Raw genomic sequence first — 18,785 nt, forward strand, 5'->3', positions numbered from 1 at the left:
TCAAGGCGTAGTCTCTTGCGAGGAATTCGGGGAGGTGGAGGACCTTGGCCCTCCTCGTCCCCCTCTTCCTCTCAGGAGGCGCCGGAGTCCGACATAACCCGTTTCGTTACCCCCCCGGACCGGGTACCCGTAAATGGATTCCCCACAAAAAAAAAAAAAAAAAGGTACGTAAACATAATATATGATTGTATAAGGAAATTTACTTAAATAATTATTAATATTATTTGGGTTAATTAAATAAAAATGTTTCCGTTCGCAATTCCGGCCACGTTAACATTGTTTAAATAAAATAAACTGTGGTTTATTACGTACCTACGGTCTTCGAGTCGTTAAAGTTGTTCAGCTACTACTAGTACCTACTACTACTGAGCTGGCGCTATGACCCCGAAGTGGGTTTTGACCTCCGACAATAAACTTTGCCATTCATCCCGGCGCTGCGCAACACCTTGCCAGTTCGACACTTCGAGCTTACGTAAATTTCCTTCCACAGCGTCAGACCAGCGGTACTTGGGCCTCCCTACGGGGCGGCGTCCCTCCGGTACACCCGCGTACACCCGTTCCACAGCCCGATCCTGCTCCATACGCACTACATGCCCGAGCCATCCGAGCCTCCGTGCCTTCATCCCCCCCAGAATATTTGGCTAACCAAAAAGCCTCTCCACATCCTTATTTTTCCGGACGTGCCAAGAACCGTCTTCTTTCTGAACTGGTTTGGTTGTTTAGCAGACGTCGAGTATCGAGATTGCAAATTTTGTTTTCGATACGAGCCAGATGCGTATCGAGAGCCTCAACGAGTAAGTAGGTCACCATCTTGACTAATTCTGCCGCGTATTAGTCACGCTTTTCGGTTTGTAGGACAAGCGGACACGGTGAAGGAATAACATCGTTTAATAAAAATTAAACCCGCAAAATTATAACTTGCGTAATTACTGGTGGTAGGACCTCTGGTGAGTCCGCACGGGTAGGTACCACCACCCTGTCTATTTCTGCCGTGAAGCAGTAATGCGTTTCGGTTTGAACGGCGGGGCAGCCGTTGTAACTATACTTGAGGCCTTAGAACTTATATCTCAAGGTGATTGGCGCATTTGCGTTGTGGATGTCTATGGGTTCCAGTAACTACTTAACTCCAGGTGGGCTGTGAGGACGGGGCATGTCGGAGTCGAACTGACTAAAGCCTCCTGTCGCTCAACAACCCACGTCCGAACCTCGCATGAGACAGAACTCATGAAAAGGCAAAGGGGGGAAAGTGAAGCGTTTAGTGCGGAGCACATCTCTCCCGTCACCCTCGCCCTCGGGACGCCGGACCGGAAATTAAACCTTATGAGATAGAGCTCACTGAGTTTCTCGCCGGATCTTAGTGAGTCTCGATAACGATCTGGTGTTTGATTCTGCGAAACTTGCTAGGGCTTATGTTAGCAAATTCTTTCGTGTTGAGCCCGTGAGCTCACCTACCCGTCTAGGTGTAGCTGAAATAGCGTCTTCGGTTATCTACCTAAAAAAAATTTGGAAATGAATATGTTCTGAACGTAAATTACTCAGGCCTTTGTAAGTTGGTTGAACGATAACAAATGGAAGTCGAGCCCTAGTTATAGATAATGCTGCACTTTTTATCAGGACATGATAACGAACAAATACTTTTAACTAGTGGTCCCGCAGTAGTCGAAATTCGACTATAATTAATTGAAATTATAAGTTTTGAACATTATTATGGTTCTATTGTCAAAGACTATTTATTATACTTCTATAATCACAATTTCGCCAAGACTATTCTTTAGACAAATATTACCAAAGACAAACAATATTTAATAAATATATTTTAACATACAATAAGAAAAGTTTCACAATAAACAAATAGTATGCATGCGTGTGTGTGTGTCAAATACATGATAGTGTGTGTAATGTTTTATTTATTGATCTAATGTATCTTTTATGCTTTATTTTAAAAAATATTAGCATTGTGCACTCCTTCTCTATATTCTCTATAAGTGTGGAAAATTTCATGTTCCTCCGTCCGCGCAATTTTCGTAAAAAGGGGTACCTACAAAGTTTTTGCTTCACGTATTAATATATAGATAATAAGCATAATATTTCCGAACATTGTTATCTTTACGATGTCAATTTTTATTTTAATACGCTTTTATTAGCTACAGACGTATGTAGGTATGTATGTTAGTATGTAACGGAATCTTTGAACATGATTTTGACCTCCTTCAAAACATCCGATTAACTCGAAATTTGGTTAAGGACCGAAGAAAATTCAATATTAAAAAAAATTTGAAAAAAATGAAATTATATTAAAATAAAAAAAATAAAAAAATAATAGTTTAAAAAAACTAAAAAAATACGCTTTTATAGAAAATCCAACTAAAAAATAGAAAATAAATTTTAATAAATTTGAATAGAAAATAGTGGGTTGCATGGTATCAGTAGTTATAAATATTTTATGAACAGATATGAGTAGAAGGGTTATTTTGATAATATCCTGAAAAGCAACCTACGCTTTTTTACAAAAAAATCTTTTTTTCTTACACTATTTTTAATTCAAATTTATTAAAATTTATTTTCTATTTTTTTGTTGGATTTTCTATAAAAGCGTATTTTGTTAGTTTTCTTAAACTATTCTTTATCTTATACCTTTAAACGAGCAATTCTTGTTTAATAATATATACCTATATATATAATCTGAATCTCGGAAACGGCTCCAAAGATTTTCATAAAATTTAGTATACAGGGGATTTCGGGGGCGATCTAGCTACGATTTATTTTCAGAAAATGTTGCTTTATTTGTATTTTCAATAATCAACTCTTTCCGACATCTATTGGCCAATAATAATACTATTTTTCTTAATTGAGGGCAACTAACCGCCTTAAAGACACAACAAGATGGCGTTATCAATCATCGGTCATCATCTAGTTTATATTATCGTTAATGGGCAGATGACGCACGATCCATTTAAGGGTTAGTGCTTAGTGGATTTCATAGGCATTCTATTTTGGCAGCGTGATAGCGATCGTCGAAGGAAATGGAACGCGCGCCGCCGGCTTTACGGCTAAACAGAATGGTGGTCGTAAAACAAATAGACTATGACACTGTTTCGACTTTGAGGAATCGAAACATACACCTAGTATTTTTTTTTATTACTTAGATGGGCGGACGAGCGCACAGCCCACCTGGTGTTAAGTGGCTACTGGAGCCCATAGACATCTATGAAGTAAATGTGCCACCCACCTTGAGATATAAGTTCTCAGTATAGTTACAACGGCTTCACGGCAAATTAGGCAGGGTCGTGGTACCTACCCGTGCGGACTCACAAGAGGTCCTACCACCAGTAATTACGCAAATTATAATTTTGCGGGTTTGATTTTTATTACACGATGTTATTCCTTCACCGTGGAAGTCAATCGTGAACATTTAGTGTTTGAAGATTGCGACAGCAGAACCACGCGGTACGAGCGTATCTTACCCAAAAATACGCGAACCTTGTTCTAAACTCGTTTGTTCTGATATTCCATGCCAATGAACAGCGAACTGGATTATACTAGTTTGGCCAGTGTCGGATTTATGAAAATATTCAGTTATTATAAATTACTAGCTCTACCAGTACGCTTCGCTGGGCATTTAAAATTAACATTATTGTTTCTCACCCCCACAAAGATTTTCATCATTAACGCCCCCGCAACCGGTGCAGGGAGTCCAACACTCATATAAATATTAGCCTATCCATTAATTACCTACATGTATTTTCTACATGGATACCAAGTTTCAAGTCAATCGGATGCATGGCTCAGTAGTTAGAACATCCGTAAAAACCACTGTAGATTTATATATTAGTACATATAGTATAGGATAGATAGACAGGAATGGCGCAAGATGATGCAGGAGAAAGTGATTAGAGGAGGCCACGACCCTCAGCACTGAGGATTATCGACGGAAGGAGGAGGAGGAGAGGAGAGTATAGATTAATACAAACTTTCTTATGAAAAATGCACTGGAATCGAATGAAGATGACTCATGTACATACCTATAATTGGAACGATATTGAATAAAAACGAGGTGAGGTGAGTTGCCATAATGCCAGTAAAATTGCGAGAATTTACTGAGATTTCAGTGGGTTCTTACCTGATATGCGCACAAAACTTTATGAAGTACCTAATTATACGCTTATTAGTACATCCTACTATAACGCGATTTCATGTCTCTTATGTACACGTGCTTTCTCCATATAACGCGAACTATTCCTACAACGCGGAGCTAAGTAATCAAAAATATCACGTGACGTATTTTGGATGTCCTTTAATTTTTGTTTGTTTTTTCTTCATCATCATCAGCCTATCCAATACTCTGCTGGTCAAGGGCCTCTCCAGTTGTATGACACTGAGCACGGTCCACGGTTTCCTTCATTCAGCTGTGGCCAGCCACCATGCACAGATTGTCACTCCACCGATTGTTTCTTTTCCTAATTTTTTACTGAATTACAAAAGGGTGTGGTGTTAGATTGTATGTATTTTTGTGTGTGTCTACTGATTTTTTTTTCTCAACATTTTTTGTGCCGTGCCCCCACTGTAACATTTCTAAAATTATGCCCCCCCCACACATAATTTTTAACATTAAAGAATTGATTTGTTCACTTAAGAAACATAAATGATAGGTTTTAGGAAGAAATCACTATGAAATTGTTATCAGAACACAGTAAGTAATATTTCAAAACATATAATAAAATACTGAATCTCAAATTCAAAATAATTTTAATACAGATTTTCTATAGCGTGGGCCCCACGTTGGGAAACACCGCTCTAGACTGATTTTGAAAATCAGATTCTTTTGTTGTTGTTCGGAAGCGTATATTTCATACTTTTGATTCTTCTGCTCTCATTACTGTATCTCACTCAGGTTGTTCGTTTTCAATTGTTTTTAAATTGTAATTATGAATGTAAATATGAATTTCGAAATGACAATAGAGCTATCAACTGGTGTTGCTTTGTGTGAAATAGCCAAAAGTAGTAACAAAGTCAAAGTACATAAACTTAATAGATCTGCTATTTTAATAACAACCGGAAAGCATAAAGTGCGCACTACAATTTATATTCAATGCTTTCACAAGGCTAAATTGTTTGCATTACGTGATAACTCGGCGTACTTTCCATAATATTTTAAATAACAATAACTTTTTCGAACAGTTTTATTTTTATTGCTCAGATTGGTTTTTACTAGTGGTAGGACCTCTTGTGAGTCCGCACGGGTAGGTACCCACACCCTGCCTATTTCGGCCGTTAAGCAGTAATGCGTTTCGGTTTGAAGGGTGGAGCAGCCGTTGTAACTATACTTGAGACCTTAGAACTTATATGTCAGGGTGGGTGGTGCATGTTGGTTATAGATGTCTATGGGCTCCAGTGACCACTTAACACCAGGTGGGCTGTGAGCTCATCTACCCATCTACACAATAAAGAAAAAGGTGGACGAAGTTAAGAATCGTCTAGTGTTTAATGATTACCGAAGTCTATAGACAATAGTAACGTAAATGCCACCACCCACCTTGAGACACGCTTTTTTTGCTACCTGTGCTAGTAACCTCAAGGGGCTATCCCAGCTTCACCGGACGCCTTGGGACACGAGTTCGAAGTCTCAGTTTTATGCTGCAACGGCTGCCCCACCCTTCAAACTGAAACCACTGCTTCACGGCTGAAATAGGCGCAATGGTTGTTTCCAATTGATTCCATTACTAAAGCGTGTCTTTTAGTTTTTAATTTATAACGCGTCGTGCCTTAAAAGGATAAGACGTCCGGTGCGTCCGTATGTAGCGATGCGCCGGTGTTCGAATTCCGCATGCAGATACCAATTTTTCTAATGAAATACGTAGGTACTTAACAAATGTTCACGATTGACTTTAAGTCAGTAGGTGAAGGAATAACATCGTGTAATTAAAATGAAAGCCCGCTAAATTATAATTTGCGTAATCTACCCGTGCGGACTCACAAGACTGTTGGCCACCAGTAATTATTGGTGGTCAACAGTCTTGTGAGTCCGCACGGGTAGGTACCACCGCCCTGCTTATTTCTGCCGTGACGCAGTAATGCGTTTCGGCTTAAAGGGCTGGGCAGCCGTTGTAGGTACTTTAAAAAGTGAGACCTTAAAACTCATATCTCAGTGGGTAGCGGCATTTACGCTGTAGATGTCTATGGGCTCCGGTAACCACTTAACATCAGGTGGGCACTGAGCTCGTCTACCCATCTAAGCAATAAAAAAAACATCAATTTAATCGAACTGCGTGTGATGACCGCTACTAAAATTAACAATGAGCAGTTAAAGGTACTTCGACCGTCATTATAACGATTAAACGAACCACAGTCATATCGAAATGAATGATAAATGAACGATATAGTAGGAAAATATGTACCAAAATATGTGGACACATTAATGAATTACAAAAATTTATTATTATGTTCGATATTTATTAAATAATATTTTGTTTTAATGGATATGTGTTTTTTTTTTCCTACCTATGCTGGTAGCCTAGAGTGGCTATTCCAGCGTAACCGTAACTAATAGGTGAGCTCACGGGGCTCAAACGTGACGACGATGCTAACACGAACCCTAGCAAGAGCCGTGCTTCGCAAAATCTACCACCGGATCGGAAACGCGACCCACTGAGAAGATCCGGCGAGAAACTCAGTGGGCTGTGTCTGAGAGTTAATTTACTCGTCGAGCCCTTCGTCGCAAGCGACGGGTTCGACGAGAACGGTGACCGGTGCTTGAAGTACCTAGAAGCACCGTTAGTGGATCGGGAGGATCCGAGATGACGTGTTTTGGGCGACATCGACTGCTTTCCATTCTGTCCGCAGGATCGGGAATGTAGTTACCGGCGGCCACGATGAGAGGGTTCTCGTGTCTTGCCGCTTTATCGAAGTGGCGCATCGACGCCGACTGCATATGCTTACTGGTGGACTCTAAGTCCAGGTCGTCATGGAGGTCGACGTTCCTGACGAACCACGAGGCTCCGACGGCTATCCTGCAAAAACGGGATTGGATAATTTGAAATGATTTTAGGTGAGTGCGGGCCGCGTGAGCGAACACTACACTTGCATAGGTCATGACGGGGCGTATGCAAGTTTTGTAGAGTGTCACCTTATTTCTAAGGGACATTTTACTTCGCCTGCATATCATCGGGTAGATGGATACGTGTAGGGACACAGTTTAGTAGCGTGTGCAGTTTGTACTTCGCTTCCATTAGTCAGTCGTACATAACCCACCCGACACGTCAGACACTTGTGACAATTACTCAATTACTATCTGTTCATAGATTTAAGAAAACTGTCAAGGAACGTTTGTGCAACAAGGCATATTATAAAGTTAAGGATTATCTACTAGATGGCACTACGTGGGAATGAGGCGTTCGCTCCTGGCCTTTTCATTTTTCATTATTATTATTATTATTATTATTTTGTAATTGTATTTTTAGACTTGTTTTTTGTTTATTGCAAATATTGTTACTTATTTAAAAAAAAAAAGAAAATATTTGAGAAAAAATAAACAAAAAAGCCCGCTGAGTTTGTTTCGCCGGTTCTTTTCAGGACTGTGGCTTTTTTGGGAGCCGGTAGTAGAGTTAACATTGTTATTTACATTTTGACATTCAACAAGTGTGTTATACTGACATCTAAGTTGAAATAAATGATTTTGAATTTGAATTTGAATTCAATATACGGAGTAAAATTGGAACTAACTTGTTTTATTAATAAAGGGCAGTTTACACCCTTTACATTAATTACATCAGCAACCGTACAGTATTGACATCGCTCCGGGAACCGTACAATACGCATATTCAAATCAGGCGACGGGGCAACGGAAAGCCGCCATCGCCCGAAACGTGTCTTGTCGGATCTCCCAAATACACTTTGTGGTGCTTTTAGGCTTGCCGAGCTCGACGACTGAAGTTCGCTTGCTCCGGGCCACCGCCAGCAGTGGCAGATTTACCCTAAGGCCCGGTAGGCCCGGGCATAGGGCGGCCCCAATCGTGTCAAAAAACTTATTATTACGTATGGCAATCTATACCGCTATGAAGATATACCTACCTACCTACCGAGATTCCTGTCAAATTTCATGTTTATAGGTCAACGGAATAGATTTTTTTTTTTTTAATAAACGCGATTGTAACACTTATATAAACCTTTTTATTTAAAATCTTACCTGTAGATATAATGCAAAATAACGATGAGTGCTCTTGCCAAAAAAATTCTAGATTTTAATGTATAGTATACATCAAAGTGAAATACCTAAATAAAAGGGTGGCAAAATTGTCTTCTGCCCAGGGCGGCTGAAACCACCCTACGCCACTGTTATTATTAAAAAAAAAAAAAAAAAAAAATTGCATTCTGCACTCCTTCTCTATATTCTCCATAAGTGTGGAAAATTTCAAACTCCTTCGTCCGCGCAATTTTCGTAAAAAGGGATACAAAGTTTTTGCTTCACGTATTAATATATTGATTATACTAAACTTACGGTTACTTTTACCCACATTTCCCACCCGCACTTGCGATAACAAGTAGCTCCGTACAAATTAATTGAGTTTAATTAGATATTCAAATATTTAACTCGCAATTAAGTGTTGAAAGTTGATAACGCTCGTGTAAAAGTTATCATAACCAAGTATGCCAAGGTGGCAGAGTATGTTAGAGCAAATAACTAGTTGTAACAACTTTAACAACTTATGTATCATATACTAGCGATTTTTTTTTTCCTAAATTTCTAAATCTATTTTTTTTTGTTTATTGCCCTTGTGACGAGCATAGGGCCCACCTGATGGTAAGTGGTTACCGTCGCCCATGGACTTCAGCAATGCCAGGGGCAGAGCCAAGCCGCTGCCTACCGCAAAGGGGACGGCCCATTTCAGGCCCAAAGCGGACAATAGATTAGAGAAAAAATACTTAGTGCATTAATTTTGTCATAAATAAATATGCATTTACTTTCTTCCAAATAAGCGCCACTACAGTTTACAATAAGTAGTTTAAAAAAAGTAACTGTATTGAAAAAAACAAGAATTTTATTTTTGCGGGAAAAATATTGCCAACATCAAAACTTTTTACGTATTAAGTAAACATTTTAAGTATATAAAAAAACATATAAATAAATCATTTTAAATATTATCATTAATCAATCGATTTTAATCGATTTTAAGCACATAAAATAACATCAAAGACATACCCATTGGACTTTAACTTGTTACTATACTTGAGACCTTAGAACTTATATCTCAAGGTGGGTGGCGCATTTACGTTGTAGATGTTTGTGGGCTCCAGTAACCACTTAACACCAGGGTGGCTGTGAGATCGTCCACCCATCTAAGCAATAAAAAAAAAACTTAACTTGTATTGTTATTTAAATATGTACAACTAAAACAAAAACATAAAAAATAAAATATAATGTGTACTCGTAAAAAAAAGATTAAGAAATAAATCCAATATCGATTATTTAAAAAAATGATCGATATATGAATTTCATGTAATTATTTTTCTTTATACTGACAACACTGATTTTAATCTAACTGACTGACACTTCGCTTGCTGCTTGTGCTTGCGTTCAAAATGGATGTGTTTTGATTTTTCTTCGATTTATTTTGCTTTTATCAATAACGTTTCATACTACGGCTGAAAACCATTGTGTGAATTGTGGTTTTAACCTGACCGAGACTTAAAACCGTGTATATGCTCTCCTGTGTTATTTTTAGATGATTTACTAATTGTGTATGAAGATGAAGAAAATATAGAATAATATAGATATTTAAAGAAGTATGTGTGTTTTTTATACCCTAATAACTACAATTGGATAAAAATACCTTAGGAACATCTTAAACATTAAAAAAAGAAAAGTTCTTGAGGTATTTATATAGAAAATTAACCTCAAAACGAGTTTTTTATTTTTATTATATTTTTTATAATAGTGGCGTCAATTTCAATATATTTTTTAGATATCTAATACATTTAAGAATTTGAATCAGTCCATTTTTATAGTAATATTTGATGTCCACCTTGGGCCTAGCACACTATGGAGAGTGGGCATTCCCCTTTAGATATTTAGATAAAAGTTGGCAATAAAGTAATTTAATTATGTAGTCTTTAAGGTGGATGCTGAGAAAGGGGCGGCTGATGGCTTGGGGCCTAGGGCGGCCGAGACTGCAAACCCGCCACTGGCCACCAGTAATCCTTCAAGCATAAAAAAAAACGAGTGAACTAACCCACTGTCGTGACGTGCAACCTCTTTGACAGGACATAAGACCTACAACGACTGGACATAGACTAAAACAGAGACATGAAAGGTGATTCAAAAAGAAACAAAAGAAAGAAATGGAACGAGGGCGGACGTGGCTGGGGGAAGGCAGTTTTTCCAATGCGTTCCTAAAAGACGCACACGAACCAGACGACAAGGAACGAACTGACCGTTCTCATATGTCTCATTAAATGTATAATCTATGCTCATATGTACATAAAATAGACGACAAAAGAACCAATCGACCGTTCATCCATAGACACAGCCCACTGAGTTTCTAGCCGGATCTTCTCAGTGGATCGCAATATCGATCTGGTGGTAGACTCTGCGCTTGCCGAACAGTAAATTTGGACCGTCGGTCTACCGATCAATTTAGGCCGCTCAGTGGAAGATTTTTCCCTCTAATTCTAACTCCCAAACCTGTGTATACTACGTATAATCAAGCTTATCTTCAAAATGTCATTAGCGTGATCGGTCGGGCATCTGTCAAATAGCTTATGTTCTGTGATAGGAACTCGCCACAAATAGGTATGTGCCCAACGAAACCTACGTATATAGACATCGATAAAACGATATATTTAGGTTTATTGACGTTTTGGGTGCAGAAAGCAATCCTTTTTCTTATATAATACGTTTTCCGCAATTCCTTGATCTCTTCTTGATGATGATCTGTTATTATCCGGTCATCAACGAAACCCAAATATCGGAGTTCATTGAAATAAATATACGGAAGCGAATTCCTTTGCCTTTTATTGAATCAGTGACATTATAACCGGGGACTGCTAATTAAGAACGGCTTATGTTCTGAATTAACCTACGTGTGAATCACGAGTGTGACGCTTCTCAAACAGTTGTACGGCATTGTTTAATACAAACAACAGATAAGGAAAACAGAAGCGATAAGTGGTTCTGCTTATAAAATACAGAGCTAAAAGTTATCAATATACAATAGGTATTCTTGACGTAGATTATATAAAAGTAAGGTTATAATTTTATTTAATCCCGCGTTTTTTATTGTCATCGTGTCATAGGTAGTTTTCCAATTACAGAGCATAATGCGACTCAGTGACGCACAATGCCGAATTATGCTGAAGCTTAATTGGAACGTGAATTAGTTTTCAAATGCATCAGCAGAGTGCGCTAAGTTAGCACAGTTTTAATTAACATTGATTATTTCTAAGAAACTACGACGAAACGAAAGTCTTACAATTTTTTTCAACATTAAATAATATTACTAACGATAATATAAACAAAATTTCGATCAATGCCAACTTAAAGAAAAAACACTTGTCAATTTTCTGTCACTGAGTCGGTATCGATTGCGAGTATCACGCGAGAGCATTACTTTTGAGAGTGCTCGATTGCGCGAAGCGTTGCTGTAGTTGGAACATTTAACGTTGAGCATCATGCCGCATAATGCGCTCCTGTGCTGTAATTGGAAAACTACCATATTGACACAAGTCTGGTCAACATGCTTTGGACAGTAATGCCAACCGTTTTATAAGATTTAACCAAATCCGAATTATCGTTAAAGAAAACAAATTAATTACATGTATGGTGCTCGTGGTCATTTAAAAAAAAAAAACACCCTAAATCGAACGGAGAAGATAGTTAACGCTTATCTAACACGTAGGATCTTCTTATCGTAAAGATGAAAATCCAAGTCAAACATAATGCCAGTAGTCCAGATACAATTAGTTCATTCTGTGTCAAATGAAACGTAATAGTCTAGAAATGTTTTCTGAAAACAAAAGAATGAAGAAGCAAAAGAAAAATAACAAAGTATGAATACTTATTTATATTTCTGTTTTACAACAAAACCACAATCGAGCAAGAACTTAAGCATAATAGGCTCCGATATAAAAATGTTAATTCGAAGTCTGAGTCACCAAAACACGAATACTGCATTACAACAGCGTCCGTCTATGATAATTGAATATGATAATAATTGCTATTATTGTTATTACGTTGTGTTTTTTAATAGGCAGTCGTTCTGATAATAAAGACTTCGAACTCACGTCTCAAGGTGATGAAGGCGAGAACTGTGGTGTTTCCGGACTTAACCGCTCAATATTAGCTGGCTCATGAGCTAGGGAACCTCTATAATCTGCTTCTTCTTCCTAACGTTTTCCCGGTCTATTGTCAGGGTCCGCTTTCCTACTTAAACTCCTACAATTTTCCCGGTCTTCGGCATCCTATATGTGTGAAATTGTTCTCCTCTATATCCGCCTTTACCACATCCAACCAGCGTTTCCTGGGCCTAACGCAGGATCTTGGACCTGCCACGCAAAGGTTGAGGCATCTGTTTTCGACATACTCTTAACCCTTACTCTAATATTGAAAAAAAAAAATATGCTAGTTTAAAAAAACTAATAAAATACGCTTTTATATAAAATCCAACTAAAAAATAGAATATAAATTTTAATAAATTGGAATTAAAAATAGTGTAAAAAAATAATGATTTTATTGTAAAAAAGCGCGGGATGCTTTTCAGGATATTATCAAAATAACCCCCCTTCTACTCATATCTGTTCATAAAATATATATAACTACTGATACCATGCACCCCACGCTTTTATTACAATAAAATCATTTTTTCTTACACTATTTTTAATTCAAATTAAATTTAAAAGTTATTTTCTATTTTTTAGTTGAATTTTCGATAAAAGCGTATTTTGTTAGTTTTTTTAAACTATTATTTATTTTTCATTTCTTAGTTGAATTTCAATTTTTTCAATTTTTTTTTAAAATATTAATATTAAATTATCATCGGTCCTTAATAAGTATACAAAATTTCGAGTTAATCCGACGTTTTGATGGGGGTCAAAATCATGTTCAAAGATTCCGTTACATACTAACATACATACGTCTGAAGCTAATAAAAGCGTATTAAAAATACAAATTTATATAAGTAGTTGAAATCAACACATTTCTTGAAACACAAAATTAGTCGTAAATGTGTATTTTGTAATAACTGCATATGACATGCATAGTACATATTATTTGTAAAATGGAATGATGCGTCATTCATTATCAAGTAGATATCCTTATAGACTCGAGTGGGTGGGTACGTCGTCATCGCTTCAACGATGCCTGTTTGTCTGATTGTATTATTCCAAGCCTGATAGAGAGCATGATGACGTTTGCATTCCGAATGAATAGTTAATCTATTCTATCTATCTATATATTATATAAAAATGAATTGCTGTTCGTTAGTCTCGCTAAAACTCGAAAACGGCTGGACCGATTTGGCTAATTTTTGATCTTGAATTATTTATAGAAGTCCAGAGAAGGTTTAAAAGGTAGATAAATATGAAAGTAGAATAATATTTTGTTTGTTTTAAGTTTATTTTATACAAAAGTTTAGATCTTTTATTTATCGATTGAGGCACTACGAAGTCTGCCGGGTCAGCTAGTAGTAAATAAATATGTAATTCGTTTACTAATTTAGTGAACTCATATACATATATAATGATATGGAATACTCCAGAATGAATTAAGTCTAGTCTAAGAAAACTCTTTTTTTAAAACTAAAGAGTTTTAAAGGTTTTAAATGATAAATGTTCTTCTTTACATATTATATACATAAAAGAATAAATATTTGTGCTCATTATGACGAACGGACTTTAAAACTGTACTGTTGTCATTTCAGATATTTTTGTTGTTATAAACTGATGAAATGTGAGGAATTTGACATGAAAGAAACATTAAATATAAAAAAGCCACGAAGTCCACACACAATACGTGTTTTAACGTCGAAGATGTTACGATTTTTTTATTATTATTTAAAAATCAAATTGTTTTTAAATTGAAACAGAATTTTTTGCGGTCATCAGCGATTGAGACATTCTTTTGTATATAACAAACTTAATTTTGCCGTAAAAAAAATTATCTTCCATGCATTTTAAACCTGACATCTGTTGCAAACGTAAGTTTGTAAATCACAAAAGCGTTTCATGTGTCGAATATAAATTTGTTTCAGTCTGTTCCTATTATTGCTTTTGTTTGGTTTGTTGATATCATAATCTGCAGGTCCCATGAGTGAGAAAACATGCCCGAATATTTCGGCTGCATTTATTATTTATTTAACTTAATGCACAGAAGCACAATGGCGGACTTAATGCCTGAGGCATTCTCTACCAGTCAACCAAGGGTGGTGTAGAGAAACCTGTGGTAGGTGCATAACTTAATGTGAAAATAACCAAACTACATTATACAATATACAAACACATACACAGTATATATATATATATATACCTACATATAATCACATAAACAACGTACACAATATTATATCATGATAATAATATAAAATTTACACATATATCTCTATATACAATCTCTATCATATACTCATATATTCACATACATATTCATATACACACTTAAACACAACATAAAAATAACAAATTTATCAGAGAAATAGAACCACATATACATATTTTATAAATAGTACAAGAAAATAGTATATTGCACAGAATACAGCATTGCAAGTCAATTTTTTTTTTTTTATTAGTTAATTTACTGTGAAGTTTGGGCCTTTTACGACTTCCTTCTACCGTATTTAGAGGAGGGTCCTTAATTGTCTAGCAGATAAACAAGATATTTGAAGATACAGGTTTTTTTTATTGCTTAAATCGTTGGACGAGCTCACGGCCCATCTGGTGCTAAGTTGTTAACGGAGCCCATAGAAACCTACGACGTAAATGCCGCCACCCACCTCGAGACATGAGTTCTTAGGTTTCAGTACAACGGCTCAGGGGTGTTACGAATATTCGCATCCGCATCCGCAAATGCGGACTATTCGCATTAATTCAGACATCTGCATCCGCATTCGCATCCGCATCAATCAATGCGGAGTTTTACGGATGCAGATTCACATTAACAAGTAACTACATGTAAAGAAAGTGGGCGGAGCCAGAGTGGCACGTGCTTCGCGTTTGTTTTGGTAATTGCTAAGTTCATTCGGTAACTGACGAATAGGAAGGCGCACATTGGTAACAAGATCCTACAGGTTTTGTTTGTTTTGTTTTTTCTCATTGTCAATAAATTATAGTTACATACTGTGTACTTCATAGTTTTTTGCGTGTTTAATGAATATTTTGACATAAATGTTAAGTGAAATGTCGCCACCAATAAAAAGCAATATCTGGACTTATTTTACAATAGACAAAAATGATCCGGAGAGGTCGGAGTGTAAGATATGTAATAAAAGTTACTCGCGGAAGGGACGCACTACTACTTCTTTGAAAAATCACTTGAAATCAATACACCCGGAGGAATTTTGTTTATTCCAAAGTGCGAATAAAGAAAAGGAATTGAAGAAAAAAAATGATGAAGCAGGTATGTAATTTATCGAAAATATCGAAATATCGGATTTACAATCATGTTTTACAAATTTAGTTACGGTTAGATAAATTGATTTAATTGGTTTGTGTAAATTATGTTGCATTCTTTTACAGGTACAATTGTGACTCCGTTGCAACAAGCCAAAAAACAACTTTCGTTAGAGGAAGTAATACAAAAAGAAAAGAAGTGGGATACTAACAACCCTAATTCAAAAAAGATTGACAAACTCATTGGCGAAATGATAGCGCTTCAAAATTTACCTTTTAGCTTTGTGGAAGGACTTGGATTTCGTCGTCTCATACAAGAGTTAGCACCGAAGTATAATTTTAGGGGACGAAATTTTTTTACTGATTTCGTGTGCAATGAGCTATACATAAAACTTGCTGCAAAAGTTAAAGAATTAATTGAAAAATATGATTATAAGTCGTTCACTACTGATATTTGGACAGATCCCAGCTCAGGCGTTTCTTTGCTTAGCCTAACTTGCCACGGAGTATCAGAAAACTTTGAACGATTGTCAATTGTGTTAAAATGCGAGACTTTTGATGACCGTCATACTGGTGATATCATTGCAGAAAAATTTAACACAATGCTTGCTGAATGGAATATTTCAAATGAAAAAGTGCATTGCATGATACGAGATGAAGGCTCTAATATGAAAAGAGGGATGCGATTAGCATTGCTAAATGATTTAGATTGTACCGTTCATAAGTTACAAATCGTTATACGGCATGGTTTACGATCGCAGGAAAGCATAGAAGACGTCAAACAAAAATGTAAGAAAATTACTTCTCATTTTAACCATTCAACCATTGCTCAAAAGCAACTTGAAAAAATTCAAGACAGACTTAATCAACCGCATCTTAAAGTATTCCAGGATTGTGTGACGCGCTGGAACAGCACGTTCTACATGTTTGAGCGTTTTATGAAGATAAAAGATGCATTAAGTCTTTATGCCAATGATCATAATATTGAATCAATTTTGCCTGAAGAGTGGAAAGTAATAGAATGCTGTCTTGAAGTATTGAAACCGTTTGAAGAAGCCACTCGTGAAATGAGCAGCTCTCAAGCACTCATATCATCTGTGATTCCTATCATACAAATGCTTTTGAAAAAACTTGACGTCTATTTAACAAAACCACGAGAAAGTGATAGTATTCGGTTGGCAGTTTCTGATCTGAAATCACAATTTTCAGCGAAATTTTCTTCTTTGGAAGATAACAACTTATATGCAATTTCCACATATTTAGATCCTCGCTATAAGCATAAATTTTCCAAACCAGTCACCGAAGAAAAAATAAAAGATGAAATAATAAAGATGGTGAATGATCCTGTGGTGCCTGATTCTCCTAAGTCGCCGGCGGAAAAAACAAAAAGAATGAGAATGGGAGATTCTCTCGATCCTGAACCAGGAACATCCAGTATGAGTAAGAAGACTTGCTTAAAAAGCGATCTTGCCATGATGTTAGGTTCATCGAGCGAAGATGAAGGTGAAGGAGAACCGGACAACAGTAGCCCCGATGCTCTTCTCCGCAAAGAATTAGTTATTTATCGTAACAAAAAAAGACTAGATTTAGATGAAAATCCACTTAATTGGTGGAAAGTTAACCGTTGTGAATTTAAAATTCTCTCCAAATTAGCATGCAGATATTTATCACCTCCACCAGCCAGTATTCCCAGCGAACAACTATTTAGTGGAGCTGGGTTAATATATAATCCACTAAGAAACAGGTTGGAAGCTGAGAAGGCTGCAATATTGCTATTTATTAAATATAATTCACCAATCTTTAACTTTAATTATTAAACAAAGACTTTTTTATTATGCAACTAGAAGCTTAAAATTCTGTTGTGTCATAAGTAAAACTAAAAACTGGTGTAATTTTGTTGTAATAATATGATTAAATAAATAAAAAGTTAAAATTAAATTGATTTTCAGTTTAAAATATAGGAAGTTTAAAATAAGGGAATTTAAAAGGATATTTCAAAAATAAATAAATAATTATCCTTTTAAAATCCCAAAATCCGCATCCGCATCGAATCCGCATCCGCAGATGTGTACTTCTAATAATCCGCATCCGCATCTGCATCCGCAGATGTCTAAGTTTTTGCATCCGCAACAACCCTGCAACGGCTGCCCCGCCCTTCAGACCGAAACGCATTACCGCTTCACGGCAGGAATAGGCAGGGTGCTGGTACCTACCCGTGCGGACTCACAAGACGTCCTAACACCAGGTGGGCCCTAAGTTCGTCCACTCATCGAAGCAATAAAAAGCTTATAGAAACTAGAAACTCACCAAAGCTGCATGAGTTGATTAATTGAAATACATTCTCACTTTACGTACAGACCTTATACCATATATATTAACATATTTCCTTAACGTATGTACAGATCTTAAACTTTATTTAAAATATTCATTTAACGCACAGACCTGAAGTACAATATTAAACCCAATATACCTATGCTATTTTGGAACCTAACACTTCAATTTCTAAAAGGGATTCTGAAATTCTATTAGTTTTGACCAAAATCCTCAACCTGTCAACCTCTGGTAGCTTGTTACAGATTCATAGAATCGCCACGCGCCACGCCATCATATATTATAGCTAAATGTAATTCCCAAATCCCCTGCTTAGCCTATTTTTTTATTGCTTAGGTGAATTGCCGAACTCACAGCCCACCTGGTGTTAAGTGGTTACTGGAGCCCATAGGCATCTACAACGTAAATATGCCACCCATCTTGAGATATAAGTTCTAAGATCTCAGTATAGTTACAACGGCTGCCCCACCCTTCAAACCGAAACGCATTACTGCTTCACGGCAGAAATAGGCAGGGCGGTGGTACCTACCCGCGCGGACTCACAAGAGGTCCTACCACCAGTACTTTAATTACTTTTACAGTTTAAGTTTACGACAAATTATTCACCCAATACTAGTCATAATGTTTCGACAAATACTAGCCTCAGTCGACCACGACAACGAAAATAGTTAAGTATTCGCTGAGCGACCCACCGAGAAGATCCGGCGAGAAACTCAGTGGGCTGTGTCTGTGGGTTAATTTACTCGTCGAGTCCTTCGTCGCAAGCGTCGAGCTCGGCGAGGACGGTGACCGGTGCTTGTGGTACCTAAAAGCACCGTTAATGGGACGGGAGGATACGCATAGCAGTAATTAATTGTAGG

The 18,785-nt window shown here is 36.9% G+C and overlaps 1 protein-coding gene across 1 annotated transcript; it reads left to right on the plus strand.

The window, feature by feature from the left end:
- Nucleotides 1-15,325: 15,325 nt before the first annotated feature.
- Nucleotides 15,326-17,726, plus strand: LOC149500644 (zinc finger BED domain-containing protein 4-like). The gene is made up of 2 exons (XM_089735736.1): nt 15,326-15,601; nt 15,721-17,726. The coding sequence occupies exons 1-2, from the start codon at nt 15,370-15,372 to the stop codon at nt 17,409-17,411; spliced, it is 1,923 nt and encodes a 640-aa protein (XP_089591862.1). The 5' UTR covers nt 15,326-15,369; the 3' UTR covers nt 17,412-17,726.
- Nucleotides 17,727-18,785: the final 1,059 nt, after the last annotated feature.

The sequence above is a fragment of the Bombyx mandarina genome, chromosome 20 (genome assembly GCF_030267445.1).
Source record: "Bombyx mandarina strain Sakado chromosome 20, ASM3026744v2".
Taxonomy (NCBI): Eukaryota; Metazoa; Arthropoda; class Insecta; order Lepidoptera; family Bombycidae; genus Bombyx; species Bombyx mandarina.

What these genes read in the sequence shown, in the direction of transcription:
- LOC149500644 (XM_089735736.1), top strand. Translation starts at nt 15,370, where the DNA reads ATGTTAAGTGAAATGTCGCCACCAATAAAAAGCAATATCTGGACTTAT. An exon ending in GAAAAAAAATGATGAAGCAG is followed by an intron (nt 15,602 to 15,720) that starts GTATGTAATTTA and finishes ATTCTTTTACAG; the next exon opens with GTACAATTGTGACTCCGTTG.